Source organism: Argopecten irradians, chromosome 1 (genome assembly GCF_041381155.1).
Source record: "Argopecten irradians isolate NY chromosome 1, Ai_NY, whole genome shotgun sequence".
NCBI lineage: Eukaryota > Metazoa > Mollusca > Bivalvia > Pectinida > Pectinidae > Argopecten > Argopecten irradians.
The window spans coordinates 1,410,221-1,435,520 of record NC_091134.1 but is presented as its reverse complement, the minus strand read 5'-3'; the positions used below and the strand labels follow the sequence as shown (position 1 = coordinate 1,435,520).

The 25,300-nt window shown below is 36.2% G+C and overlaps 2 protein-coding genes across 2 annotated transcripts; one reads left to right on the top strand and one right to left on the bottom strand.

Annotated features, from left to right (window-relative positions):
- LOC138314715 (uncharacterized) lies at positions 1-8,292 on the top strand. The gene is made up of 12 exons (XM_069255203.1): positions 1-119; positions 1,333-1,518; positions 1,679-1,982; positions 2,533-2,700; positions 2,962-3,149; positions 3,660-3,819; positions 5,379-5,490; positions 5,730-5,880; positions 6,260-6,404; positions 7,075-7,246; positions 7,644-7,828; positions 8,191-8,292. Exons 2-12 carry the CDS (start codon positions 1,339-1,341, stop codon positions 8,247-8,249), a joined length of 1,824 nt encoding a protein of 607 aa, XP_069111304.1. The 5' UTR covers positions 1-119; positions 1,333-1,338; the 3' UTR covers positions 8,250-8,292.
- A 1,088-nt stretch (positions 8,293-9,380) lies between these two features.
- LOC138314725 (uncharacterized) lies at positions 9,381-11,343 on the bottom strand. The gene is made up of 2 exons (XM_069255215.1): positions 10,426-11,343; positions 9,381-10,067 (listed from the first exon to the last, which is right to left on the bottom strand). Exons 1-2 carry the CDS (start codon positions 11,341-11,343, stop codon positions 9,657-9,659), a joined length of 1,329 nt encoding a protein of 442 aa, XP_069111316.1. The 3' UTR covers positions 9,381-9,656.
- Positions 11,344-25,300: the final 13,957 nt, after the last annotated feature.

Sequence of the window (25,300 nt, the reverse complement as noted above, 5' to 3'; positions counted from 1 at the left end):
TTTTCAATGCAACGTAAGAATTCCATTAGATAAGGACATCGACAACTTATATATATCTGTGCTGGTGAAGGCCTTATTGTCTCTGTGTAGCCGTCGTCTTGGAGTGTGTCACATCTCACGTAAGTACTCGCAAATCTTATGATTCATGACTTTCTATGAACCTGGGAACATATCTGTACACTAAGATAGCTTTAAGTTTATTTCGGGTTTTTTTTTCGCAAAAACTAATGCAATTAAGAACAGATTTACTTGTCCAAACTATACGTCAGCAAAATTATTTCGTCGTTTAATGGTAATTCCATCGTTATATCATATACTGATTCGAAAACGAAGGAATAAAAACCGATACTTCTTAATAAGTATACCCTCAGTAACTATAAAGTTTCATCGTCTCTTTGAAAACGAGTTAAACAATTGAAGCGTTCCTTTGAATTCTGGAGAGATATTTTGCCACACTCTCAAAACTTACGTCAGTCCGTTTGTTTGTCATTCTTATTTAAGTTTATCCCTATACATTCTCAATGGTAATGCTTTCTGTGCTCCATTTCACTAAAGTTGGTTACAATCCGCGCTTGATGTATGGGGACGTTGGCAGCCTGAAATATGTCAAATATCTTGCAACAACAGTTCATATATTTGTATCGAATATTTCAATATACTTTTGGATATTGATAGTGTGATTTAAAACATATAACAACACCGTCATATGTCATGCAACTTCCATATTAATCCCCGAGCTGTCACTTGGAATTGTGACCTCATTTTCTTCGCCGACTTCAAGACGAACAAACGATAATTATTTCGATATTTTTTTTTTATTTTTTTTTTGTGTTTTTGTTTCTCCACTACCATTTAATAAAAGCCCTCCGGTGTAACTTCCTCTGAAGTGTACATTAGGATACTTGTAACTGCATGACTATGCGCTTAAAAAACTTCTGTCTATCCAACCTAAAAGTCTTTTACAATTTCATTGTGTCATGTTGAGACGACCGGTCCGTTTTCCCATTTTTTCATTGATTCCATCTGACGAGAATCCTGCAAACAAACTGTTATAGTTGAGGCGGGACTCGCGAACAACTTAGGGATATCACCAGGTCGACCTTCGGGAATTAACTAATGAACTCCTTGTCAGCATGCATCAAAAACTCCTTTAAAGAACGCTAAAAACGGCAAGAACCACATATGTTATTAAAAGAATTACCTTTGACATCATGAAAATGGCATATTACTACAAAGTCATTCACCTCTTGGAATTTTATCTAAACATAATAAACCTACAGTATTCACTCCAAAAGATAAGATTTTACCATGCAACTCGAATTCAATTTTCAGTTGAGGATGTTGCGTCTGCTAGTTTTAGCAGCTAGCGTAGTCCTGGTATTTGGTGGTGCCACCAACGTCCAAATAACCAATGAGTGGCCCGGAGGCTTTCAGGGAACGTTCACAATTCACCCTGATCACGCTCTACATGGCTGGAAAGCCCATCTTCAATTCTCCAAACCTGTGACCAAAGTCGAGGTTAGTATTCGTCCGACACTTACTATAAACATGGAGGAACGTTTTATAAACACACTGTCTATCGCTTGTTGACGAATTTTTGCTTATCACAGTCAATAAGCTTTGATTTTTTTGCTGCGTGAACACGGCATACAACATCGTAAAATTACTCTTTCTGTAGATCTGGAAGGCCTCTGTGCTATCAACATCAAACAACAACCAGGAATACGTGGTCCAAAACGTGGCTGGTGTCGGTGATATTGATGGTGGCTCAAGCCTTGACGTAATCTTTGTTGCACGCGCGCCCGGAGACCACGCTGGTCCAGTTAGAGTCTTCGTGGAAGGCGTGGATGCAGGCGGCAGTTCCGGTGGAGGTTCCTCTGGAGGAGGTTCTTCCAGTGGCAGCGGATCATCCGGTGGAGGTGGATCATCCGGTGGAGGTGGATCTGGAACACCTATTTCTGGTGGAACTTCATCGCTCGGATGTAAGTGCTTACATTATACTTGACGTTGTTATTCATCTTTTGTATTCTTCTCTATTCTGATAAAGCTTCACTTTTATTTAAGGAAAGGCGTTGACCAAAATAGATATAAATAATTCACAAATCATCTATGCCACTTGTGCATAATATATATAATAATTTACATTATATTTGGCATGCATGTACCTTCTTAATTACTATAAATATCAAAATTGGATCAGGTGTCGTTTTTAAGATAGTGGCATTCAGTTTGAAATCATGAAATAATGCCAGTTTTTGCGCACGTATTTACTGAAAGACCAATGCTTTCAAAACAGTCGACTTATCTGTATAAATTAGTATAAAACGGCCAGACAACAATAAGTGTCATTGCCTTTATGAAACAATGCTTAAACAAAAATATTACTTGTTTAACCATAACAACATGAAATTGACCTCGAATTACGTCATCTGCTAGTATTGTGTGTTTAATGAATAATTTATTAATTAATTAGGTTTCTGTCCATGTATTACTTACATGTCAAATAAGTAAGCTTCTTATACCGTATTATAGCATCAACGAAGTATGACTACGGAAACGCTCTCGGCTTGTCCATCCTTTTCTATGATGCCCAGCGATCCGGCAGACTCCCATCCAATAACCCGATTCCATGGAGATCCGACTCTGCCCTGGGCGATGGCAGTGACGTGGGAACAGACTTAACTGGAGGGTGGTATGATGGTAAGCATTATATTGGGGAGGGGGTCAATACTAGACAAATTGTCTACATTTATCACGACCGAATATTTTTCAGTACAAATCAGAATTTAATGATAACATTTCTTTAAATGACACAAAGTCATTGCACACAGGTTATTTATAGGGAAACCCGACTACATAAGATGACGTTTATTTCTTAATTTCCTTCGGATCTTCCTTTCCAGTTTTTTTTTTTTTTTTGTGTCATTTAAAATAAGACAAATATACGTTTCGTATTAACAGCCGGAGATCTCGTCAAATTCAACTTCCCTATGGCATCCTCTACAACCATTTTGGCCTGGGGACTGGCCAGGTGGAAGGATGGTTACCAGGCTGCTGGTCAGCTGGACATGATGTACGACTGTATCAAATGGCCCCTTGACTACTTCCTGAAATGCTGGAAGCCTAGCCAGAATGTATACTACGCCCAGGTAAACGGCTGTCTTAGAATTCCACGCTTAATTATTGATGCTCAAGAGGTTGATGGAAATGTTAATGAAATCCGAAGTAACAGTAATGTATCGCCCTGTAAAGTGTCATGTCCTGCAATCACTTCATTTACATACGTGTATTTGTAATTAGTGTTGCATTTCAAACAAATTACATGAAGGGGATCTACCTTTAGAACATGGAAGTGTTAAAATATCAATAATTTACCTGCGCATTTTCATAGGAATGGCACAATTTAACATCCGGTGACCCTAAATTTTGGTAATGCAAACTTAACACGACCACAACCATTTGAAAGGTGCTTTTAAAATTATTCAAGGCAAAGAATCGACTCTAAAGTTCAATTGCTTCATTCTGATTATTGTCTGTTTTGTGCTTCTTGTGTGTTGAAAATGCACGTCTAGATTGGCTATGTTTTATGTTCAAGGTTGCCAATGTGTTATGTGCAATGTTGGCAATATTCGTCTAGGTTGACAATGTTTTATGCCTAGGTTGGCAATGGTGGAGCAGACCACGCTGTCTGGGGCCGCCCAGAAGATATGAACATGGGCAGACCTGCGTACAAAGTAGACACAGGACGACCCGGAAGTGACGTAGCAGGGGAAACCGCTGCTGCCCTTGCCGCTGGATCTATTGCTTTTAAAGAGAGAGGTAATCAGCAAATAGGAGGCTTTGGTATTGTAATATTAGTTGAAAGAAAGCTGATTTTGAATGCACATAATTAATCACAAAGTGTTATATAGTCAATTACTGACCCCTTATAAAGGCAAAATGGGCCAGTAAGATTTATAGGGGCGATAGCGTAGCCCGAGCCTCCTGTACTTCTTACTAACCCTCTATGCCTTTATAGGGGGTCAGAATTGACTATATAACGAATTTATCGCATCGAGGACCATTTGTTTCATTAGATCTTTATTTTCTATTTGTTTTCTCACGAGTCTGAAATCAAACCTGAATCAAGTTGGCGAAGTATACAAACGATCGGGTTTTTTTTTTTTAATATTTGGCCTACGTATTTATTTATGTATTTCCTTCCGGATTCTGCAAATCACTGTATAAGGAACCCGAAGAACAATACTGAATAATTCATAAATACACAATAATTCGACATTCCTAGACTGGTTGTATATTGAAAGCATTACAAACAAATGTGACACAAACATTCATCCAACATTTATAGTGCAGACTCCATGATCATCTCTGCATTCTCGTTGAGATAATCAATTCAAGTAATACCGATAAATTAATTGTAGAGTGAGGGATGATAGATCGGACCCCTCCATTTGTTTACGATCGCAGTCACGAAAACGCTTAGATTCTTACGTTTGTCTTTCACCGCGTCATCAACTTTCAAACTGGCGTAGGGGAAGCAACTCGTATTTAAAAAATGCATTTTATGTAATTTGAAGTGTCAAAACGATTTTAAAAATAATTTCACATCAAAAGTTAATAAGTAAAATATATATGGTATATTTAGTTGAAGATATGTGTTTAAATTTTGAAGCGAGGGCGAGAACCGCCACATTGCACCATAATAAAATTGATTGACCCTCTATAAAGCGATAGGAGGTCACCACGTGACGGCTCTCCGCCAATCATTTGGGGACATTTCTGTCCGAGGTGCTATAAATTGTAATATTTACAGTTTGAACTAACGTGGACTCAATAAACCTGTTTTCTATTATTATCATTATCAGTGTATAATGATAGTACAACACGTGCGGCGATTCTATTGTTACAGGAATAGTCGTAGGCGTAGCAACGTGGGGCCATGGCCTCACTTTTGGTGGTAACATATGAATGACTTTATTCCGATCAGCTGTACAATCGAATAAGTTGACGATGACGTGAGAGAGAAAAAAATATGGGTGTTTAATAAAAAATATGCAACTTTAGCGAGAATAAATAATATTAATTTGCGTGAAAAACTGTAAATATAAGGAATAGGTTTTGATTTTATTGAGGTTATGAGGGTTTAATGATAATTGAGCCCGTGTAAATTTTATGTAACCCCGGCGATTTTATGTAACCCGGCTTTGCCGGAGTTCCATAATTTACACATGCTCCATTATCATTATAGCCTCATAGCCTCAATAAAAATCAAAACCTATTCCTTAAATAACTGCACGTTATAACTTAAATCCTGGCCATCTTTACAAAATTAAACTGCATGTAATTTAACTAAACAATATGTAATATTTGCATTGCAGATGCAAGCTACTCCTCAAAGCTATTGAATGCTGCCAAGAGTCTATACGACTTTGCTAAGAACCACAAGGGAATATATTCACAAAGTGTTCCTGATGCACAGAGCTACTACGGGTACGTATTCGTGAAAACTGAATTGCAATCCCATTACAATAATACGGTAATTTTGTATTCTGGTTTTTATCTCCAATAAAGTAGTGTCTATTGAAATATAACTTAACCTTTCATTATTGATGGAGCTATATGGCATTGAAAATGACATAAACAATACACAAAATGTAAAACATATTTTTACTATCCATATTAATGGAAACATTTCCTAAGAAATTGAGCGTGATTATTATCAATATCAGGTCATCTGGTTATAACGATGAACTGTGCGAGGGCGCTATGTGGCTGTACAAAGCTACCAAAGAGGGACACTACCTTGATGACGCCAAGGGATTCTTCGATGGAGCCACCAGCTGGGCCTTGTCATGGGATGATAAGAATGTAGCCTGCCAGGTCAGTTGTTTGTCGAGAGACATACTTTGTTGCATAGTTGCCATCATATTATCATTACCATACTTACTATTATTAATGTCTCATAACTATATTTCGATGAATTCTATTAAGACTGTTATAGATCGTTCAAATTTTGTTTTCCTTTGCGAATGCAGTATTCTGAATGGCGGCTGGTGTGTTGCATCAATGGCACCTGATGTAACAACATGGATACTGACGTTGTGTGTTGATTTGGAATCAAGCAATACCTACATCAAATACATAGCAGAAATAAATTTCATTTAAAAGAATGACTCTATAAATAAATCTTTACAAATATATAAACCTAAATTGATTTCATATAAATCGATTCACCATTCAAGTCCAATTCATTTTCCAGCTTCTCTTGTTTGAAGAGACAAAAGAGGAAAAGTATAAGGCACCAGTTCAAGCCTTTGTCAACAGCTACAAACCCGGCGGCGGAATCACTTACACTCCTTGTGGACTGGCCTGGAGGGACCAGTGGGGAAGTCTCAGATATGCTGGTATATCTCATTAATTGAAATAATAGAAATTTAATAACATCCCCATATATAGTATCAAATTAGAAAACTTGCTTCTTGTCCAGTGTGTATTACAGTTAACATGACTGGTTTAGGGATCGCCGTACAGTTAACATGACTGATTTAGGGGTCGCGGTTCAGTTAACATGACTGGTTTAGGGGTCGCGGTACAGTTATCATGACTAGTTTATTGGTCGCGGTACAGTTAACGTGACTGGTTTAGGGATCGCGGTACAGTTAAACATGACTGTTTTAGGGGTCGCGGTTCAGTTAACATGACTGGTTTAAGGGTCGCGGTACAGTTAACATGACTGGTTTAGGGGTTGCGGTACAGTTAAAATGACTGTTTTAGGGGTCGCGGTTCAGTTAACATGACTGGTTTAAGGGTCGCGGTACAGTTAACATGACTGGTTTAGGGGTTGCGGTACAGTTAAAATGACTGGTTTAGGGGTCGCGTTGACCGAGTGGTTACATCATGTCAGGGAAACATCCACACCTAGAAAAAGACGACTTCTTCTTTTATTTCGAATTTCATTTTCACTTCTTTTTGTAAACGCATATTTTGCATTTGTAATGACCAATGAAATGAGACTAACAGAAATTCACTTTGGACACGCAATGTACCCTGTACATACACTGTTTCTGTGTACAGCGAACGCTGCCTTTATTGCTCTGATGGCGGCCGAAGATGGCGTAGGAGGTAACGACTACAAAGAGTTCGCTCTATCACAGATCAACTACATTCTCGGTGACAACCGACAACACATGAGTTTCGAAATCGGATTCGGTAACAACTATCCCAAGCAGCCTCATCACAGAGGAAGGTAAAGTCTCGTATTCTATTGCACATATATAGATCACATAAGTAGCAAATTTCTCATCCTGATTTAAGACGTACGTATACATAATGTAAAAATGAAGTCGTAACGGATATGGTTTTTGTTCTGATAAATATTCATTATAGTCTGATGCGGTTGTACTGCGCGTCCAGCAACTTATAAACCATATTTTATTTTCTAAATCACCTTACTTAATTATAATTTTATTCATGTACGTCTCATTCGTCTTCCTTCGGTAAGGAGGTGGGGACATGTATTATTAATTAATCATCATCACATAATATAGATAGTGGACGGTGCAACGACAACCAGCATGCGGTTATAACAGAAACTGTTCATGGTCCACTAACTAATATTTTTGTTATACCTTGCCGGTTTTTAGTTCTTGTCCCGGCGCTGGTTGCGGTTGGAACGATTACAACAGTGGTGGCCCTAACCCACATGTCCTGAAGGGAGCATTGGTAGGCGGACCAGACCAGGGAGATAACTACGCCGACAAGCGATCCGACTACACTAAGAATGAGGTCACCTGTGACTACAACGCTGGCTTCCAGTCGGCACTCGCAGGTATTATTCATATTCTATTCTAGTTTCTCTCGAGAATGTTCATTTAGAAAGGGAGATGTCAAAGGAAAACATATAGTCAAAACACATATGATGTAAATTATCATCTGTTCAAGAGAAATAATACATTCAACTCCAAGTTTCAGCAGATTTTATCCAGATGCCACGTGTTTTTCGTAAAAGGCTTTGTCGAGTTGTATCTAATTAACTCGAGATATTACGTTTACTTGATTCATAACGTATTAGTATAAAGATGCATGTACACTCTGTTATGTGTATCGATTAAAACAAATGATTTCAACATTCAGGCTTTTACGGTAGGTTATTAATTGCGAAAATCTAACTCGCTTTCCTTTACTTGTCAGGTCTTTCATCAATGGCTACTCGTGGACAGCTCCCAGGCTCACCTAACGCCAAATGTTAATTTTTTTTTTTTAAATAAAATCTATTTGTCTAACAATTAACAATTATGTATTTCCTAATCTGTACTTCACAATTCATACTACACAATATATAAGTTTTTTTTATTTTATTTGTCGTGAATATTACAAAAAAAACAAATTGCAGAACCATTAAGTTTTAAATCTACAATATATCACGTTTATCATAATTACCATTATTTTATTGTGAATCCGTTGCTTAATAAACGGTAATATGATCAAAGCAATGATAAAGCCAATAAGACTAAATGTTTACATTGAATCTACTAGTTCGAAGTTGCTCTATAATATCTAAGTAATGAAAGTACTAGTAAGGGTACCTGCTAGTTTAGCTGGATTCATACATATTAACCTTCAAATGATAATAGTCACCAGTGAAAACATTCAATTTACCTATGCATATGGAGGAAACATTTCAAAATTGTAATTGTTGACGGGCAATAGTCGATACTGACTATCAGACAACAAAATAACTGATCGGTAAATATTTATTCTTTTTACATCGCTTTCAGTAGTCTACAAGAAGATATTAAGATACGGGTTTTATATGCCGATTGAATAAAAAAAATGAAAGAAAACCATTGCAAAAAAAAAGAAACGGTTTTTTGTATCTTCTTGTAGTCTTCTGGAAGCGATGCACACGTTTCTTTTTATTTGGCAAGATATTCTACCCTTTACAGATATATTAGATTTTATTCTACTAAGATTATATTAATCGAGTTTAAAAAAAAAACTAGATTAATGTAATCTCTGTAGAAAGATAAAGGGTATGATGTCTTGCCAAATAAAAAGAAACTAACTAGTCAAACAAAAAACAAAGTTCTTAAAACGTGTAAACTGAACAAACCATACACTTAGCCAGTTGTAGACAGACGCTCCGTTATAAAACCCTGTAAATAGTTTTAAAAATCAGCCGTCATGACATTGAAAACGTTTGACCTTTTAGTTGTAATATAAACCTGGCAGTCTTAAAGATAATGGTCTATCGACTAACTGTTACTGGTGCCATGGATTTGGTAGTTTATACTAGTTTATGTGGGTTGGTTGTTGATTAATTTTAACGTCCTATCAACATCTTAGGTCATTTAAGGACATCACCTGGATAAAATGTGTTGAGGTTTTGAATGATTATTTTCGAAAGCTGCGGTTTATTCTTGTTAAGTCTTCTTGCAATGGCGGAACTCCCTGTTGAAGAATGCTGGGTCAAATTAAATTATCATAGCACCTGTTTAAATCCATTGCATTTATTTACAAACGACAAAAACTTTTCGCAATATTTCTGGAATAGTGTCTTCAAGATTAAATATAGCAGTTTGTGCAAAGGTCGTATGCAATAATATTCTACCATAAATAAAGATTATCAAAACATCGTAAATCTGTTATTTACTATACTAACAATCTCCTTTGTCCGTATCGGCATTTGATATGGCTGCACTGGATTCAGATTTGAGGACGTGAATAAGCTTACTGCGTCTCCATAGAAACCTCGGAGCGCATTGTTCATCAAAATGACCAGATGCATTTCCAGTGAGATTCTGTCGGATAGCCTGATACTGTTCTAACAAGTTCGGTATGTCTAGGACTATAATGAATATCACTACCACACACAGCAGCGTCACACCGACAATGCCAATCCCCTGGGCCGACGTACGACCGTCGTAAGCACTGTGTTTCCTCCTACGGGTAGATGACAAGGCCGACTTGTTCACAGACAGTTCCCGTAGCTTCTGAAGTTTGCTGTCGAGGTCGGCAGGCAATGAATAACTGGCGGTGTTTGGACATGGACACAGGCATAGAGGTGACTGTATGGAAACAAAACAAATTTATTAGCTTCATAAAACATCAGACGTCTGTCATGCAACATAAATTCTTAAGATTTTAAGTGTTATATCAGTTTGTAAATGCTGTCATCCGTGAACGAGAAAGCAACTACAAGGGAGAAAACTTGAGTGCTCTTATAAATCAAATAATCGCTGAAATTCCAATAATACATACCGTTTTACCGGCTAAAGATAAAATATTTTTATTGCAAAATTGCAAAAAAGGATGTCTTAAATAATAAAAGTGTCAATAATATCGATTCTCAAATCAAAACCAATAAATTTATATCAGTATTCGAACGTTTAAATGCATTAATCAAACATAGACAATTATGTGTACCTTTGTCGGTTGCACGTGATCCGCACAAGTATGGTTTACTGTGGCGGCCGGAAGTAGGGTCAGTCTGTGTATGACACCGCGCATGCTCCACATCTGTATCGCCATTATTGGTTTATCACTTGATATCATAACGATTTCTTGTGCTAACACAGTCACATCGGTGTGACCTCCGTGGTCAAGGTCGATGGTTTGATTTGATGATCCATGCACGTGCACATGTGTATTATTGCATCGTGACGTCAGACTTACAAAACCTTGAAATTGGGTCGGCCATGTTTGATATGATATGCCGTACATCCCTATGGAAGGAAGCTGATTTGTAAAAATCCGTCCATTGGATACGACACCACCGCATGACATAACACACGGCTTGTTGCTTGTCATTTTCATTCCAGTCATGTCCTTTGAACTTTTGAGCTGTAACAAAGCGTTTTCGTGCTGAACCGGAACATGACATTTGCCATGATTACAAAATCGTGATTTGTTCGCAAACGTTACATCAGTATGGCTGTCGACAGAGAAGTAGAATTCAGTTGCTGGATAGATAGTTATGAGATCACACGTGAAGTTACCGTACATCAAACTAGTAGAAATAAGATGTTCTTTTCCAGCTTTATCAAGTGGGATCACGAAATAAAATATCTCCCCGTCCATAATATCGAGAACTGTCATCCGAACTTCCTGGACGCTTGTTATTCGTACTATGCAGTCTCCAGTGGTAAACGTCTGTTGGCAGGTTGTCCGGAGGTGATGTTCAATGATTGCAGACCTTTCATTTGATTTAGTGACCTCTGACCCGGAAGCTCTATAAACAGTGACGGTGACCTGGTCTTTTTTATCGTTCATTATCCGCAACCTCGTGGTGTCGTTTCTATACGCATTCCGGTTAAATGATAGAACGAAGTCCCTTCCCAACATATTGGTATGAGCTGGAAATAAGACATTATATACAGTATAATTTCACATACATACTATTAATTTATTAATGGCATGCCATAAGGTTTTCCTTATTGTTTTTTGATTCAAAACTATTCAAGATACATATATGATCTTACATGAGTGTTCATTTCATATGAGAATTTATGAAACGAGTCTAAGAAGTTTTTATTTTTTGCGAGCCTTGGCGAGCAAAAATTAAATCTTCGAGACGAGTATATAAAATCTCATATGAAATGAAGACAAATTTAAGATACTTTTTATCACATATCTACAAATACCTACATAACAAAGAAGTTAACTTTAAATGTATTCCGAAAATCAATCAGAGGCTGAAAATTTTGTCCCGCCGTCCTCGTCATCCTGACGTCACGTCATTTTTCCAGACGTCATTTATTTGTTCTGTTTGACGTCACAATGAATTCCCAGCCAATGAAAATCGCTCCAGGTCATATTACACTAGTCCAATTGCAAAAAATTATTACACGGGCGAAATCACTGGGTATCAGGCGGATTATATGATAAAATTAATTAGAAAACAGTAATGATATATAGATAACCTACGTTGTTGCCCATTTATGATGTAGAAGACAACCATCAAAGCCACGTATCTCATCCTGCTGCTTACACAAAATAACAACTCCTTTCCATCTTTTATGGTTATATTCCACTAAATATATTCATGCTCCATCTTCCCAGTATCGGCCCCAAGATACGGTGACACCTTGTCCTAAATACACTGGTTATTTTTATCAAAAACCTTTGCAAGACGCTTTATTTTACATCAGGTTGACAGGTGTGACGTTGTAGCTTTGGTTACAGGTTCGTGCCGTTTGATGTTCTGAGCCAGGGTTCGGTTTCCTCCCTGGTTACAATCGAGAGAAACATCTGTTGACTGGCCAGATTACTACGCCATAAATCATACGATCTGTCCGTATGTGGTTTATGAATTACATTAATTACAATCTACCTTTGTTTCCTGCTAAAAGTAGCGTTCCAATTGGAAACAAAAGCAGATACTACGGAGAGGTATCAGTGGTCAGCATAGATACCGAAGGGTCGGGTCAAACTGAATGCTATTCTAAACGTTACATTTTAGAGTTTATTGTAATACCAGCGGTCAAACAACAAATGAAATTTATGTTTTGTTCTAATTGTACTTAATGTGAAAACAAGCAAATAAATGTGAGTTAGGTCAATGTCACCAAAGTCCTCCCATTCCTGGTTTGTTTTCTAAACTGAAATTCGTCAACGAGTGGAGTGTATTTGTTTTGTGATAGTACTATAAAAGGGACAATAATTCACTATTACAAGGAAACACAACACGACTCTACCCAAGCATCCCAATACATATATATTCACACACAAATACCGACAGGCCGTGCTTAAATGACCCTGAGTATTAATGGGGCGTTAAAACTAACAACCAAACCAAACCAAATTATATACAAGAATAAATTCTATTTTTTTCTGCAGAATTTGTGTGAATTTGGACAGAAGTTTCACATTTTTATTTTCGACGCAGGAAATAACTAAGTATTTAATAGCATACAAGATGAATGGCTGTATGATATTCCCAAATATATTTATCAATGATTGCCTGTTGGTTAGATCATCGTCCTACAAACAGAAGACACCAAGCAGCACACCCCAATCGGTCACATTATACTAACAACGGACAAACCAGTTGTCAAACTCCATCTATGCTGAGCGCTACGTAGGAGCATAAAGTACCAAAATTGACACATAAGGAAGGAAACAGGGCACATATGAATGAATAGATATTTTTTCAACTTATTTCTTTATTTAATGTTTTATTCCATATTAACGTCTTCTTAAGTCATGCTACTTGACTCTGATTGGCGTTAATAGTAAAACTACTTACAATACCGGTATTACACAATGTAAAAAGTCCTTCAAACAGCGACGACTTGTTTTACAGTTGTGTTTACAAATCTGTAACTTTTGCCAAAACAAAGCCAATCCAGATCTAAATGAAACCCATATACAAACTCTGCGTAAACATTTACGACAGCTGCAAATCTCGTCATCAATCAATCTCGAGGTTTTTTTTCACTTTAAATGCTGTGTTACTGCCATGGTAGCGTGTGCGTGTGTGACATTTATCTTAATTATACGATTTCAAAAATATTTCTAACGATGTAAAATTGAAAATAATTGCTCTCGCCTGGCTGTCATTCAATTAAGTATATCCCTTGCCAACATGCATATTATTTATAGTATTTGTACTAAACTACTGAACGTGACCACGATAATAGATATATTGTAGTTCTTGTTGAAATGACTTATATTTTAAGAAATAGAATTCGAAGTAATCCTATCTCGAAAGCATTATCTTTAGTTGACTGTACGGGAGCAAAAAGTTATTATCGGGATAATCCTCCTCCTCATGGAGGAATAATATTGTATTCCTATTGGTAAAAACGACGTCACATGATGTCCAATTTATCATCTATAAGGTTAGTAGAATCTCGTGTTTGGTTTTGACAAGAGTTATCGTTTTACGGCTTACGTCATTAGCAACAAGATGGCGGCCGAAAAATGCTTCGGTCAGAGAGAAATGGAATCCAAATGTGAAAGATAATAATGATGACGCTCTTAAAAGTAACGAGAAGGATTACTTCACAGGTATACTCCATGAAAATGTAATCAATGAGGCAAAAATTGTTACAGTTCAAAGTGTTTTTACATTATTTTTGTTATGAATTATTCATGAATGTTCATGAATGATTAACAACAATACAGACTATACCAGGTATGCATTGTAATAGCTTTTGTTGTAATGCCAAATGTATGTTAAGATGAAAACGTATTTGAAGAAGAAGCCACTAACCATTACTAATATCGCTGTAAAATGGGGAAAAAAGTAAACAATAGCTTGGATTCTTGGTTTGACTGTGTGTAGTCACTCTACTGTACTGTAGATGTAAAGACATTTATTTCATGATATAGAACTACCAAAATTTATTTTGAGCCATTATTTTAACTTTATATATGCATTGTAAGTATTGTCATTCTCAGAATGTTGGTAACTTTGGTCGTGAATAACATAATAGAAACTCCTCTTGATTCGTAAGTATGGGAATTACTGTAATATAACTTTAAAAAAACTTTTACTTATTGGGCTATTTTTGGGTATGAAAATAACTACTGTATATATAGGTTGCTTCCCTTTATCCGTAAAAAATTCTGCAAAATTATGAAATGAAAATAGGCATATCCATACTCAAGCTGAAATAGATAGCAATAAATGGGCAAGTGTCCATGGCGTGGCTACTATATACAACGGTGTAGCTAGAGATTAAATATTATTTCTATAATTACATTTTCTGTACATGATTACTATAGAGTTACTTTGATGATTGCATTAATGCATAAATAATCTAATCTATGAAAGATATAATTTACGCTCAAATAACAATATTTATAATCCATCATGTTTAAAAGATATCGGTGGAGCAGATAGAAATATGTCGTGACTATGAAATAGTGGGTTTGTTTTGGTTTGGTTAAACATCCTATTATCAGCCAGGATCACCTTAGGACGAAAATAGATGATGTATTGTGAGGTTGCGGTATGTGTCTCCTTGTGATAATGAAACTCACGGTCACATTATACTGACAACGGACAAACCAGTCGTTCCAGTCCCTTTATAATGAACGTTAAGCAGGATCAAAACTATCACAATATAGAGACTATGGAGGGGGACCCAAATCTTCACTTACAAGCACGAGCGCTTGAAGTCTGATGTAGCCTTTTCTTTAAAATAACGAAATATATCAAAAATGCACATGTACATCAATCATGCACTATGTCAATTTGGGTAGCAATGATTTTATGAAGCCATGATAACACTTAAATATAAATAAGATATAAGCATAACAATTGTCGTCTTAAATGTATATTGTTTAATTTTAAACATAATTATGATCTAGTAGTTAAACATCTTCGTTCGACGAGTTACATTAAACAATTGCCAGCTTTCTGTGTACTATCGATGGGGAGAACTCTTTAACTAAATCGTCAAAACCATGGTCTGATGGTCTTACTCAATGAAGCAGCTTTCTCATTACTGGTATGAATCCTTTACATGATATACAAACATGTAAGTCCGACATGTCATTGAAACTTAGTAACATGTGGAAGTAGGAGGGTAGACACTAAAAAGAATGTTTTGATGATATAATCATTTCCCCTGGATATGTGTTTGTGGATCAATCTGGATAGGGTAAAGGTATCCTTGCATTTGAATGAGCTATCGGTCTTGATTACATTCCAAAGAGATAAAAAAACTTCCCGTATACAATGTTTTAAATATAACAGTCTCTCCCTAATGTTCTCTGTATGTCGTTATAGATACGTTAAAATTCAAACTGGTGCAAATACAAACCCTGTTGACGGAAAATATGCTACTATCTAGATACGATAAGTTCATTCTCTTTTAATATGACAAATTGTTAAAGATGTTCCACTGCTGACAAATGGTAAGTTTTCACTATCAAAAATAGGAGCAAACGATTTTGCATTTTTCTTCATTTACAAAAGTTACTTACTTTACACCATTACCACCATTAAAGTGAATAGTCGGGCAAAGAAAACCAGTCTAAATGCGTTCATTGGCCTTCCAAAAGTTCTCACATATTAATACGATGGCCAAGTTCTGCTTACGTTTCCCAGTTCTGACCATTAAAGTAAAGGAAAGTTGAAAGCATTGAAAGCGAGGCTGCGTGTAAATTTAACCACGGACATAGTCAGCCGGGAGGACGTTTTAAGATTCCTATACTTTAAATTAATTTCTTCGTATGCAAACAGATTTTGGCGAGAGATTTTATTTTTCCATTTCATAAGAAATTATACTGGATACATTAACACCATTTTTACCGACTTTAGCCATCCTTGCCCGACTACCACCATTGAAAAGTTTGAGCTTCTCATTTTACTTCAAGTTAAAAATATGAAAAATAATTAATTGCATCCCGATAAAATTCTGTGTCACTATATCCTTTATGGAAGGAAGTATTGATTGCGCATGCACCAAAGGCGAAATAAATTATTTTATATTATTTTTTGTGTTAATTAGACATATATATACATGAACAAACACCAATTATTGTTCAACTGATGAATATCATTAATGCTTTGTCGGCGGTGGAGCATCTTTAAACGTGTGTTGTAAATCTGTAGTCTAGGGCAACGACTATTAAGAGGGATTAGTTTAATACCACTCGTTTATCAGATCGTATAATTTGATAACATCCTCTGTAACACAGAGCGACACCACTCCACAAGACATTGTTCATTGCTCTGGTGTTGAAGTTTTCACCATGTGTAACCTAATACTCACATTTATTGTTTACAATTACATTAGCTATTGTGTTTACTAATTGCGTTATCTCCAGATTCTCATTGGCTATGCAGATATTACACCTCAACATGTCGTGAGGTGAAGTATTTTCTGTTAAACCAAGGTCAAATGGATTTATTCAGGGAAATCGACATAGGCTTGAAGCATTTTTTGATGCCTGCAGTTATTTTGATTGGTTTGCACCGTGTCAATTTAATTCAATGTCTTATTAATAATCCGAGTATTGAAATAATTATGACAAAAACAATTCATAGAAAATGTAAATTATCCATTTATCCAAAATTTGTTCTCTTTTCTCAATAATGTTCTCCATAATCTGGAACCAAGTATATATATATGACTAAAAGTGATTTCAATATTGACATTTGCACTTTATGCTACAATTATTCAAAAGTATCCCCGTTTCTGAATTAATTTTATTAGATGATTTCGTAGAGGCTATACAGACGTCTTTATACTTCCCCGATATGAATATATTCAGAACTCAAGGCGTTTCAAAGGAAACGCTATCTGTCGACGGGCAGAGAACGAAAGCCAAACCATGATACAATATTAACTTATCTTTTGGACTAGTTGAACTAAATATATACTGTGATTTCTATCTAGTAGAGTATGTATGGTCGAGTGACACATTTAAATCGAATTGCATCATTTGCCTAGATTATTTTGTAATGAAACTCATTAGTACCATCGCTGCCTTTTTGCGGGTTATCTTTATAATATAGCTTTAATAGCAGTAAACAAGTAATATTCTTCACATTATCTACTTAGAAGTGTTTGTATAGCCCGGGAACATGTCCTCTTAAGACACATTTCGTTGAAAAGTATTCATATCGATATGAGGTCCATGAAGGGGTATAGGGATTATAAGCGCTGCATATTGTGAGAGGTCACTTAGCGTTCTCAAATATTTCATATGTCTCATATATATAGATTACATGGTTAATATCTTACAAAAAAAGGTTTATTTTTATGCAAGACTTAGGAAAGCTGGGATGTCGAGCACAAAAATAAGACTTGTGTTGTAAGATACAAACCGTGTATTCTGTTTATCCTGCAACCATTATGGCATTCAAAATTGCCAGTTATTTATTTGGTTTCGCTCGAAGCAAGACGCTTCTTTGAAGCAGGGGGAAAAAATCATTCACTAAACCGAATGAAAGTGTACTCCTTTTTGTCTACCGTGGGAAATATATAATCGCAATTGCAAACAGTACCAGTAATTCGATTCAGTATGAAATATCGCAATAAACAATATGAAAATACTCAAAAAACAATAAATACCCATCAAAGAATTACTTCACAATACATACCTTCGCCAAGAGCCAAGAAAAATACGACACCGTCATAGGAGATTTTAGATATTGTAAAATGACGTCATTACTGTGAATGTGACAGGACAGAATGACGTTTCATTCACCGGAAGGTCAGAGTTCGGGGTCAAGGTAGAAAATGTTCTGTCATATGTAGAACAAATTCACGTGATCGTATTGACGGATAAAGCACAAGTTTATCCGGTAGTAGTTATCCGTCAGTATATGGAAAAGTTGCAGAATAAATATGTATTAGTTACATTATCTGTATCACCTGTTAATATTTTTGCACCTTGAATCATCGAGGATGTGTCCAAATGCAATGTTAAGGGCATTTCCAAAAAATAATTTCTGTGTGTGTTATGTTGCAATACGGACATGTGTTCGAACTGAATATCACATTTATGAGATGATGGAAGGTACGATTTCAACCATTTCAATCAATTAATGACAAATAGGAAAATAGAACAGATTAAATCTGCGGCTTCTCGTCGATTTACCAAACCGCCAGCGTAATATCTCAAAACTGATATTTATTATGTAACAGCATCACGCTATCCCTGTTAGAAGCCCCGTTATAAAACTAGTACAAAACACAAACACCCTGAGGACTTCACACAGCTCCATTGACGCATACTTGTTAATCTATTTTGCTGTCCTGGAGTACACCGATCTTGCCATCTTTCCTGGTACCAATTAATCTAAAACGGGTTATCCTTCGGGACACAGACCAAAGCCTCTCCTTCGTTAATCGTTTGCTGGTAGAGTCAGTGCACAAACTACAACATCAGCTGGGTTAGAGTACTATGACACTTACTAGTCGTGTTTTGGTTTTGTTTAGTTCCATTTATGCAATGTGTGTGAAATTCTATGTTTGGGAGGCAAAATATTCGTGTTGTGTTTGCCACTAAAGGCAACAAACATCCCAACAGGTCATATTATACTGACAACTGGCAAACCACTGTGAACTATTATACCGTGTACGTATGTGGTTTGTTGCTTATCTGAAATGTATACGAGGTTTTTTTTTCAAACTACGGTATATTTGTGTTTTTTCAACTTGCAATTTTTGAACTTTTTGAACAATTTTGCACAATTTGTGAGGTAGGTCCTGGTATATATCCCTAGTCGGGACACACCATAATCTATAAAAATTGTCGTTTCTGCTCCTGCTTAGCGCTCAGCATACAGGGAGTGGGACGACTGGTTCGCCCGTTTTATGTGACAGGATCGGGTATGATATTTGTTGTCCTCAGCCCAATGCTTCAGTGATATAGCACTAAAAAGATACAATAGTTTCATTATGCGAGAAGACAACTTTAATGTTGGTCTGAAAGTAAATGACTTTGTGGTAATACTAAGAAGACATTTTAGAAGTAAAGAAATATAACTCTCAACTTGAATCGTGAATCGCTTTTACCTTAGGGCAGTGCAATGTCATCAGGCCATAGTTCAGAAGGTCAAATATCGGAATTCAATTTTAACATGTGTCTAGTGGTTCCATCTAGGTATGACTTCTAAACCTTTCATCGTGAACACATTGGTTCAGAGATGAAAACGTCGGTAGAGTGAGAAAAGAACAAGTGATTATTACATTGTACATTATTACTAACTTGTTCCCACGTAGTAAATATGTATGTTATAAATGTGATTGAGGCAATAAAAATTTTTTTTTTTTAAATGTCCTCACATATTTTTAATTTGCTTTCCATTCAATTTTGTGTTCATTGTGTTTTACTGAGAAGTCCAATCATGTGATCAGTATCACTAAAAGTGATTGGGTAATCTGAGGGAACCTGTATGGATAGCGACGTGGTTTAGTTAGCTGTATGGGAAAAAATGTATATATTATGCTAGTGCCTTAGTTATACTATTTGCTATTTGATACTTTTTAATAGTTTTGATATGATTCTGTTACCATGATCTTGCAGGTAGGGCGTTAGAAATTTTCCAGTTGTAATTTTTTCTTGATCGTAAAAGCGACTTAATTTAGGATCTTATCTTTTCTCTTCTTCCTAACTAACTTTGTTCTTCCTAACGTCTCCCTTGACACCACCTCACTTTTGGCCTTCCTATGTGCGTTCGCCCCTGTTAGGAAGGCTCTGGATTCTCTCCCCTGGCCGAGACAAACCATAGTCTATAAGCGCTCAGCATACGGAATGTAGGACGACTGGTTTGCCACTGTACAAAGGGCAGGAGTTCCACTATACAATACGGTCTCCCAAAGGACGTACCGCGCACTTCATTTCCGCTACACATCGCACACATGGGAGGCCATCCTTACATGGCCCTGACTGTTAAGAGGACGTAAATGTAATCAAACAATATCGTTACCCGAACTGATACTGCAAAATCCGTTCAACTTAGCTCCACGAAACTTTTTGTATATTGATTTTAATAAACACTTTTTTTCTGTTATCATATCAACTCATATATTCACAAATTAACGAGACTCTGAAGATCTGCTATGAACGAGAAACAAAACCATTGTCATTCCAAACTGCAGGAATGTGGTTTAATAAGACTAACTCAGTCCCAACTATCAAATGTCGTTCCTTATACAAAAACTAACGCAAATATACTAAGGTTGAATATGTTTTTGTAAGGTTTTCATACCACGAGCTGGTAAAGGCTAAACATGGCTCATAAACATTAATCTCAACCTTTTCACTGGCATTGTCCGTTTGACTTTAACCTTTTACATTTTCCTAAATTGGGTTGATGATGACACATCTCGTTTTAAGGACTGTTTTGGGGACATAACTGTATAACACCATAAAGATAGATTCGCCGGAATTTGTGCCTTACTGAGTTACGGAAGTAAGTGTCTGTTAGACGAAGATCAGTGTCCAATAAACTCTTTACGAAATGCTGTCAACAGGGAAAAATAGATTCCTTAAACAAGTGATAAGCTGTTGATAGGATTGGAGACAGGACACATACTTAAAACAGGCCAGAATATGGAAGTAAACATAATAGCAGAACACAGTAGTATTCAGATTGTTGAAACGTTTTCATATTTAATTGTTGAAATTCCTTTTGCGCTTCATAAGTATCGCTTCACGATGGTGTGTGTGCTTGTCATAAAGTAACAGTGCTAAAACTAGAGACAGGAATAAGGATGTCTATTGAACATAGGAAGAATTGTATAATAACACCGAATATGTGTTTCTACCTTTGGCTCCCTGCAATGCATAGCTACAGTAAAATAGTTGTTTGCGATATACAACATGCCTTGTTTTATTTATCCTGCTTCATGCAATAATCCAATTGCCCTCGACGTCACAAGACTGATACATTGATATTTTGTTACTTAGATCTCAAATGATTAGTCCTAACTCGTATTTGATTATGACGATAAATGAATTAGCCCTTGACCTATAATCAACAACGACATGGTGGTCAAGATAATGACAATCATGAACATAGAACCAATATATGTCCAACACAACGCCGATAACACTATCTAAACCAATTTCTAATACAACTTAGGAATTTTAGGAAGCATTTGACAGAAACTGACGCATCCGAGTCATCCGATGAATGAAATCTTCTGACTGATTGGACATAGGCCTCGATGGTTACATAAATTATTAGTGATTTTATACAAAAAAAAATGTTGTTTGTAAACAAATTTAAATCGGCCTTCTTTTGGATCTGATATTTTTGGCGTATTCAGGCATTTTATAAGTGAATTATGTCTTAAACTTTCTCACGATATTATCTTTTAGTTTGATACAGCAACTGAGGAATAGTACCATAAGTGATATTATATTAATCATCGTTGCATGCTTCCACATAATAACAAACGTTTTTGTGTTATTGTGTTTATAAGTGCTTGCACTCTACGTTTTGAGAAGGACGGGCGGGTTGAACACCCCCATGCAGGTATCGTTAAGACACTATTGATCTACAAACTTGTTGCTGTCATTCCTTGTGCACGCTGGTCACATTTCAAAGAATGATTTATCGTTTTGGATAAGGTACATGTACTTTTATTGTGTTTGCTTACTGTCGTTGTGTGAAGAGCGGTGCTGCTTCAGTATTGGTTGGTTCGGTACGCCAAAAGTTCAATCGCTTGGGTAATTCCACAAAAAAAAATGCTGTATTGTTTTGAAACCTGCCCATAAATTGTGCACATAGTTGGTTGGTTGTGTCTATGGTTTTGGAGGCTGCGGTATAATTGTGTTGTAATATTTAAACCTTTTTTTATAGTTTTATCTCACTGAAGCACGCATCACATTCAAGACAACGAACAGATTAATAAAACGGACCCAGTCAAAACGGCCCGTTTCAAAAAAATGTTTACAAAGGGATTTTTTTTTTATTTCAACTGTATTCAGCGTTGATGTTTTTTGGAAGAGTTAAAGTATATTTTCTTGTACATAATAATGATAGAAAAATACGGCACTAATTATTCTACAACACTTGTTACACCAGAGATCTCATCAGTATCTCATCAGTCCAACATCATTGGAAAGCCATATTTGGCTTATATAGATATATGGTAATATTTACATAAATGGTTAAAAGTTATACGTGTGATTGCGTTAGCATATGTATATAATATACAATAGTATTTTTAAAACCGAAACTGGGGATGTGTGTGTATGTGTAATACAGGCTCTTGCCCTCCTCTACACTCTCTTTACAATCCTGTTTCCTTGTGGGTCAAGTCTGACCAGGACAAGTAGTGTGGTCACACACCACTTTCCTCAGTCTATTATTCTTCAGGTCCTCTTGGACCACTGGTAGAAGTATCTTCGAGTTCTATAACAGTACGCCTTGTCAAATACTTATTTATCACTTCAAAAAGACTATTAATATACTTACTGGGACCCAACCAGTAGTTGTGGCAGAACAGTAGTCGTGATTTAGGTAAAATTTAATTGTTTGCATCTCACGAAACACATTATTTCCACATAAAACAAAACAACACCATCATAAAGTATTCATCAACAGCTCCAGACATTCAGAAATCTGGATGTACAGTAGAATATGCACACAATCACGACTATTGTTCTACTGGTTGGGTCTGAGAAGAGAAATTCATTATTTTGTATTCAATAGACAATTGATATGTAAAAATCAGTGCCTACTCAAAAACTTTTTATCAGTTTTGTCCTCAAGCAAACAAGAAACAACCTAAATTTTGTTTGGTTTTGCACAAACAGGAATTTTTGCACAAATTCTGTAAATTTAAGACACTTATCTGTATAATCCCCTGGGAATCACATCCATGGTAAATATATATATATAAGGTTGAATAAAGTCTATTTCGGCCACATTATGTCGACAACAGGTCATACAGAAACTACCATTTTATAAACTATGCTGTGTTTTCGGCCAGGAGACCGAATTCATAGTCTTTTCTTGCAGAGGCGACCGCTTAACTCAATGTTAAGAAGACATGAAGATGTCGTTACACAGAAGAAAGTAAGTTAATATATAGAGAAAAGAAACAATGCTAGTCGCCAATTGTGATATTGCGCAAATGTTTTACCTGCAGGTCATAATTGTGCTGAATATTATATTATGTCTAAATTCGTTCAATCGCAAAAATCTTAATCCTTCAAGAAACACGTTAATTTTTGCATAATGTTTCGATGATTATTGTTGTTGTAGTAACACTTTTTGAAAATTACTTTATTGATTTAACCGACCAATTAACACTTGCATGCCTAATTACCTTATATAGAAAACTAACAACCACTTGTGACGCGATAAATTATTCATAGTGGGCGTTTGCCATTATGAAAACACAAATAGGCTGCAGTTCAAACATGTTTTCTGTGTCATTTCAATCTGATTGTAAATGGAAAACAAAAGTGTATATATGATTTATTCTGCTTTATATGTATTCGAATGATTTAATAGTCTGAAAGAAAATCTGTCAGAGTACATATTAATTTACTGGTATGTATTCTATAAACCTCTTCACAGATTGACATTATTCCAATGGCTTCATGAATCATTTCAAAACGCGACATGGTCTACAGAAATATTGCAGTGTCTTGGCAAAACATTTCATTTTAGGTAAACACGTTTATGGCACATTTGTCTAACTGATATATATCTTACAAATGTGGATGATGGAGGCACACGAAGCAAAAGTCCTATTAACGTCTTGTTAAGCTGTAATCGAAAAGCGTATCCCTGTTGCATTCGGATATTATTTCTCAAAATAGATTAGAAATAAACGGACTATGAGGACCAGTTTATCACACAATAGGGGACAACATGTCGTGTCCAACACTACGTATCACTTAGTAAACCAATTATAACATGAGTTACAGCATGTGTTTTTATTATTAAAATGAATTTTGTGGACACTATAAATGTGTGCTACGTGGCTCATTGTTTATGGTATCAACAACTGATTGACCAGTTGACTTCTACCACTGACTTATGTAGCTCCCTCTTAAATGCTTGCGATTTGTTTTTGAATTGGGGGAAGGTCGATGTGCCCAGAATAATATATCTACTGATCTATAGAACCTATATAGTCTGAACAGGGCTATTGCTATGCGTTATATATCCTGATAGTAAATCACTTCAATTTAGACACTAATGGAAACGCACAGTTTCCACTAGCTTCCATGAAAACACTTAAGTTTGATAAAACAACACTACTTGTACTCTACCCTCCTGGTTTGTACCGAAGAAATACCACAGCTTGTCTAATCCTACATACAATCTGCACACGGACCACATCACACACAGGGGAGACCGTCCGTAAATGACCTGAGCTGTTTTAGATAGGAAGTTATACCTAACTACCAGTCAATAGACTTAATGACTCTATTGTACATCTCATTCGATTCCTCTGCTTTATGGTTTTTTTGTTTTGTCGTATCCAGTACTCATTAGTCAATGAATGATGAGATGATTCAACGGTTCAAGGTATATGTACAGTTATTAATGCGTAATCTAAACAATATAGTCGATGTGAAAGCTTCTTCTTCTGCACAGAAAAAAGTATCAGCAAAAAAATCCACGTTTTGTACATAAAAGCTGATTCATTGCAATCCCACCAATTAGCTGATGTTAAATTAAATGTTTACTGTAATTGAAAGATAACGATCCGTATACGACAGAAAATTAACCAAGATGGAAGTCGATCTTGCCTATTTCCCCATTACTCTTAGCTACGTTAGTGTAAAATTGACGTAGTTTTCGATGCGGGAGGCTTGCAGTCAGCATACTCATTAGCTGTAAAAAGATACTTAATCGTTAATA

What these genes read in the sequence shown, in the direction of transcription:
- LOC138314715 (XM_069255203.1), top strand. Translation starts at nt 1,339, where the DNA reads ATGTTGCGTCTGCTAGTTTTAGCAGCTAGCGTAGTCCTGGTATTTGGT. An exon ending in AGAATGTATACTACGCCCAG is followed by an intron (nt 3,150 to 3,659) that starts GTAAACGGCTGT and finishes TTTTATGCCTAG; the next exon opens with GTTGGCAATGGTGGAGCAGA. An exon ending in TATTGCTTTTAAAGAGAGAG is followed by an intron (nt 3,820 to 5,378) that starts GTAATCAGCAAA and finishes TTTGCATTGCAG; the next exon opens with ATGCAAGCTACTCCTCAAAG.
- LOC138314725 (XM_069255215.1), bottom strand. Translation starts at nt 11,343, where the DNA reads ATGTTGGGAAGGGACTTCGTTCTATCATTTAACCGGAATGCGTATAGA. An exon ending in ATCACGTGCAACCGACAAAG is followed by an intron (nt 10,068 to 10,425) that starts GTACACATAATT and finishes GTTTCCATACAG; the next exon opens with TCACCTCTATGCCTGTGTCC.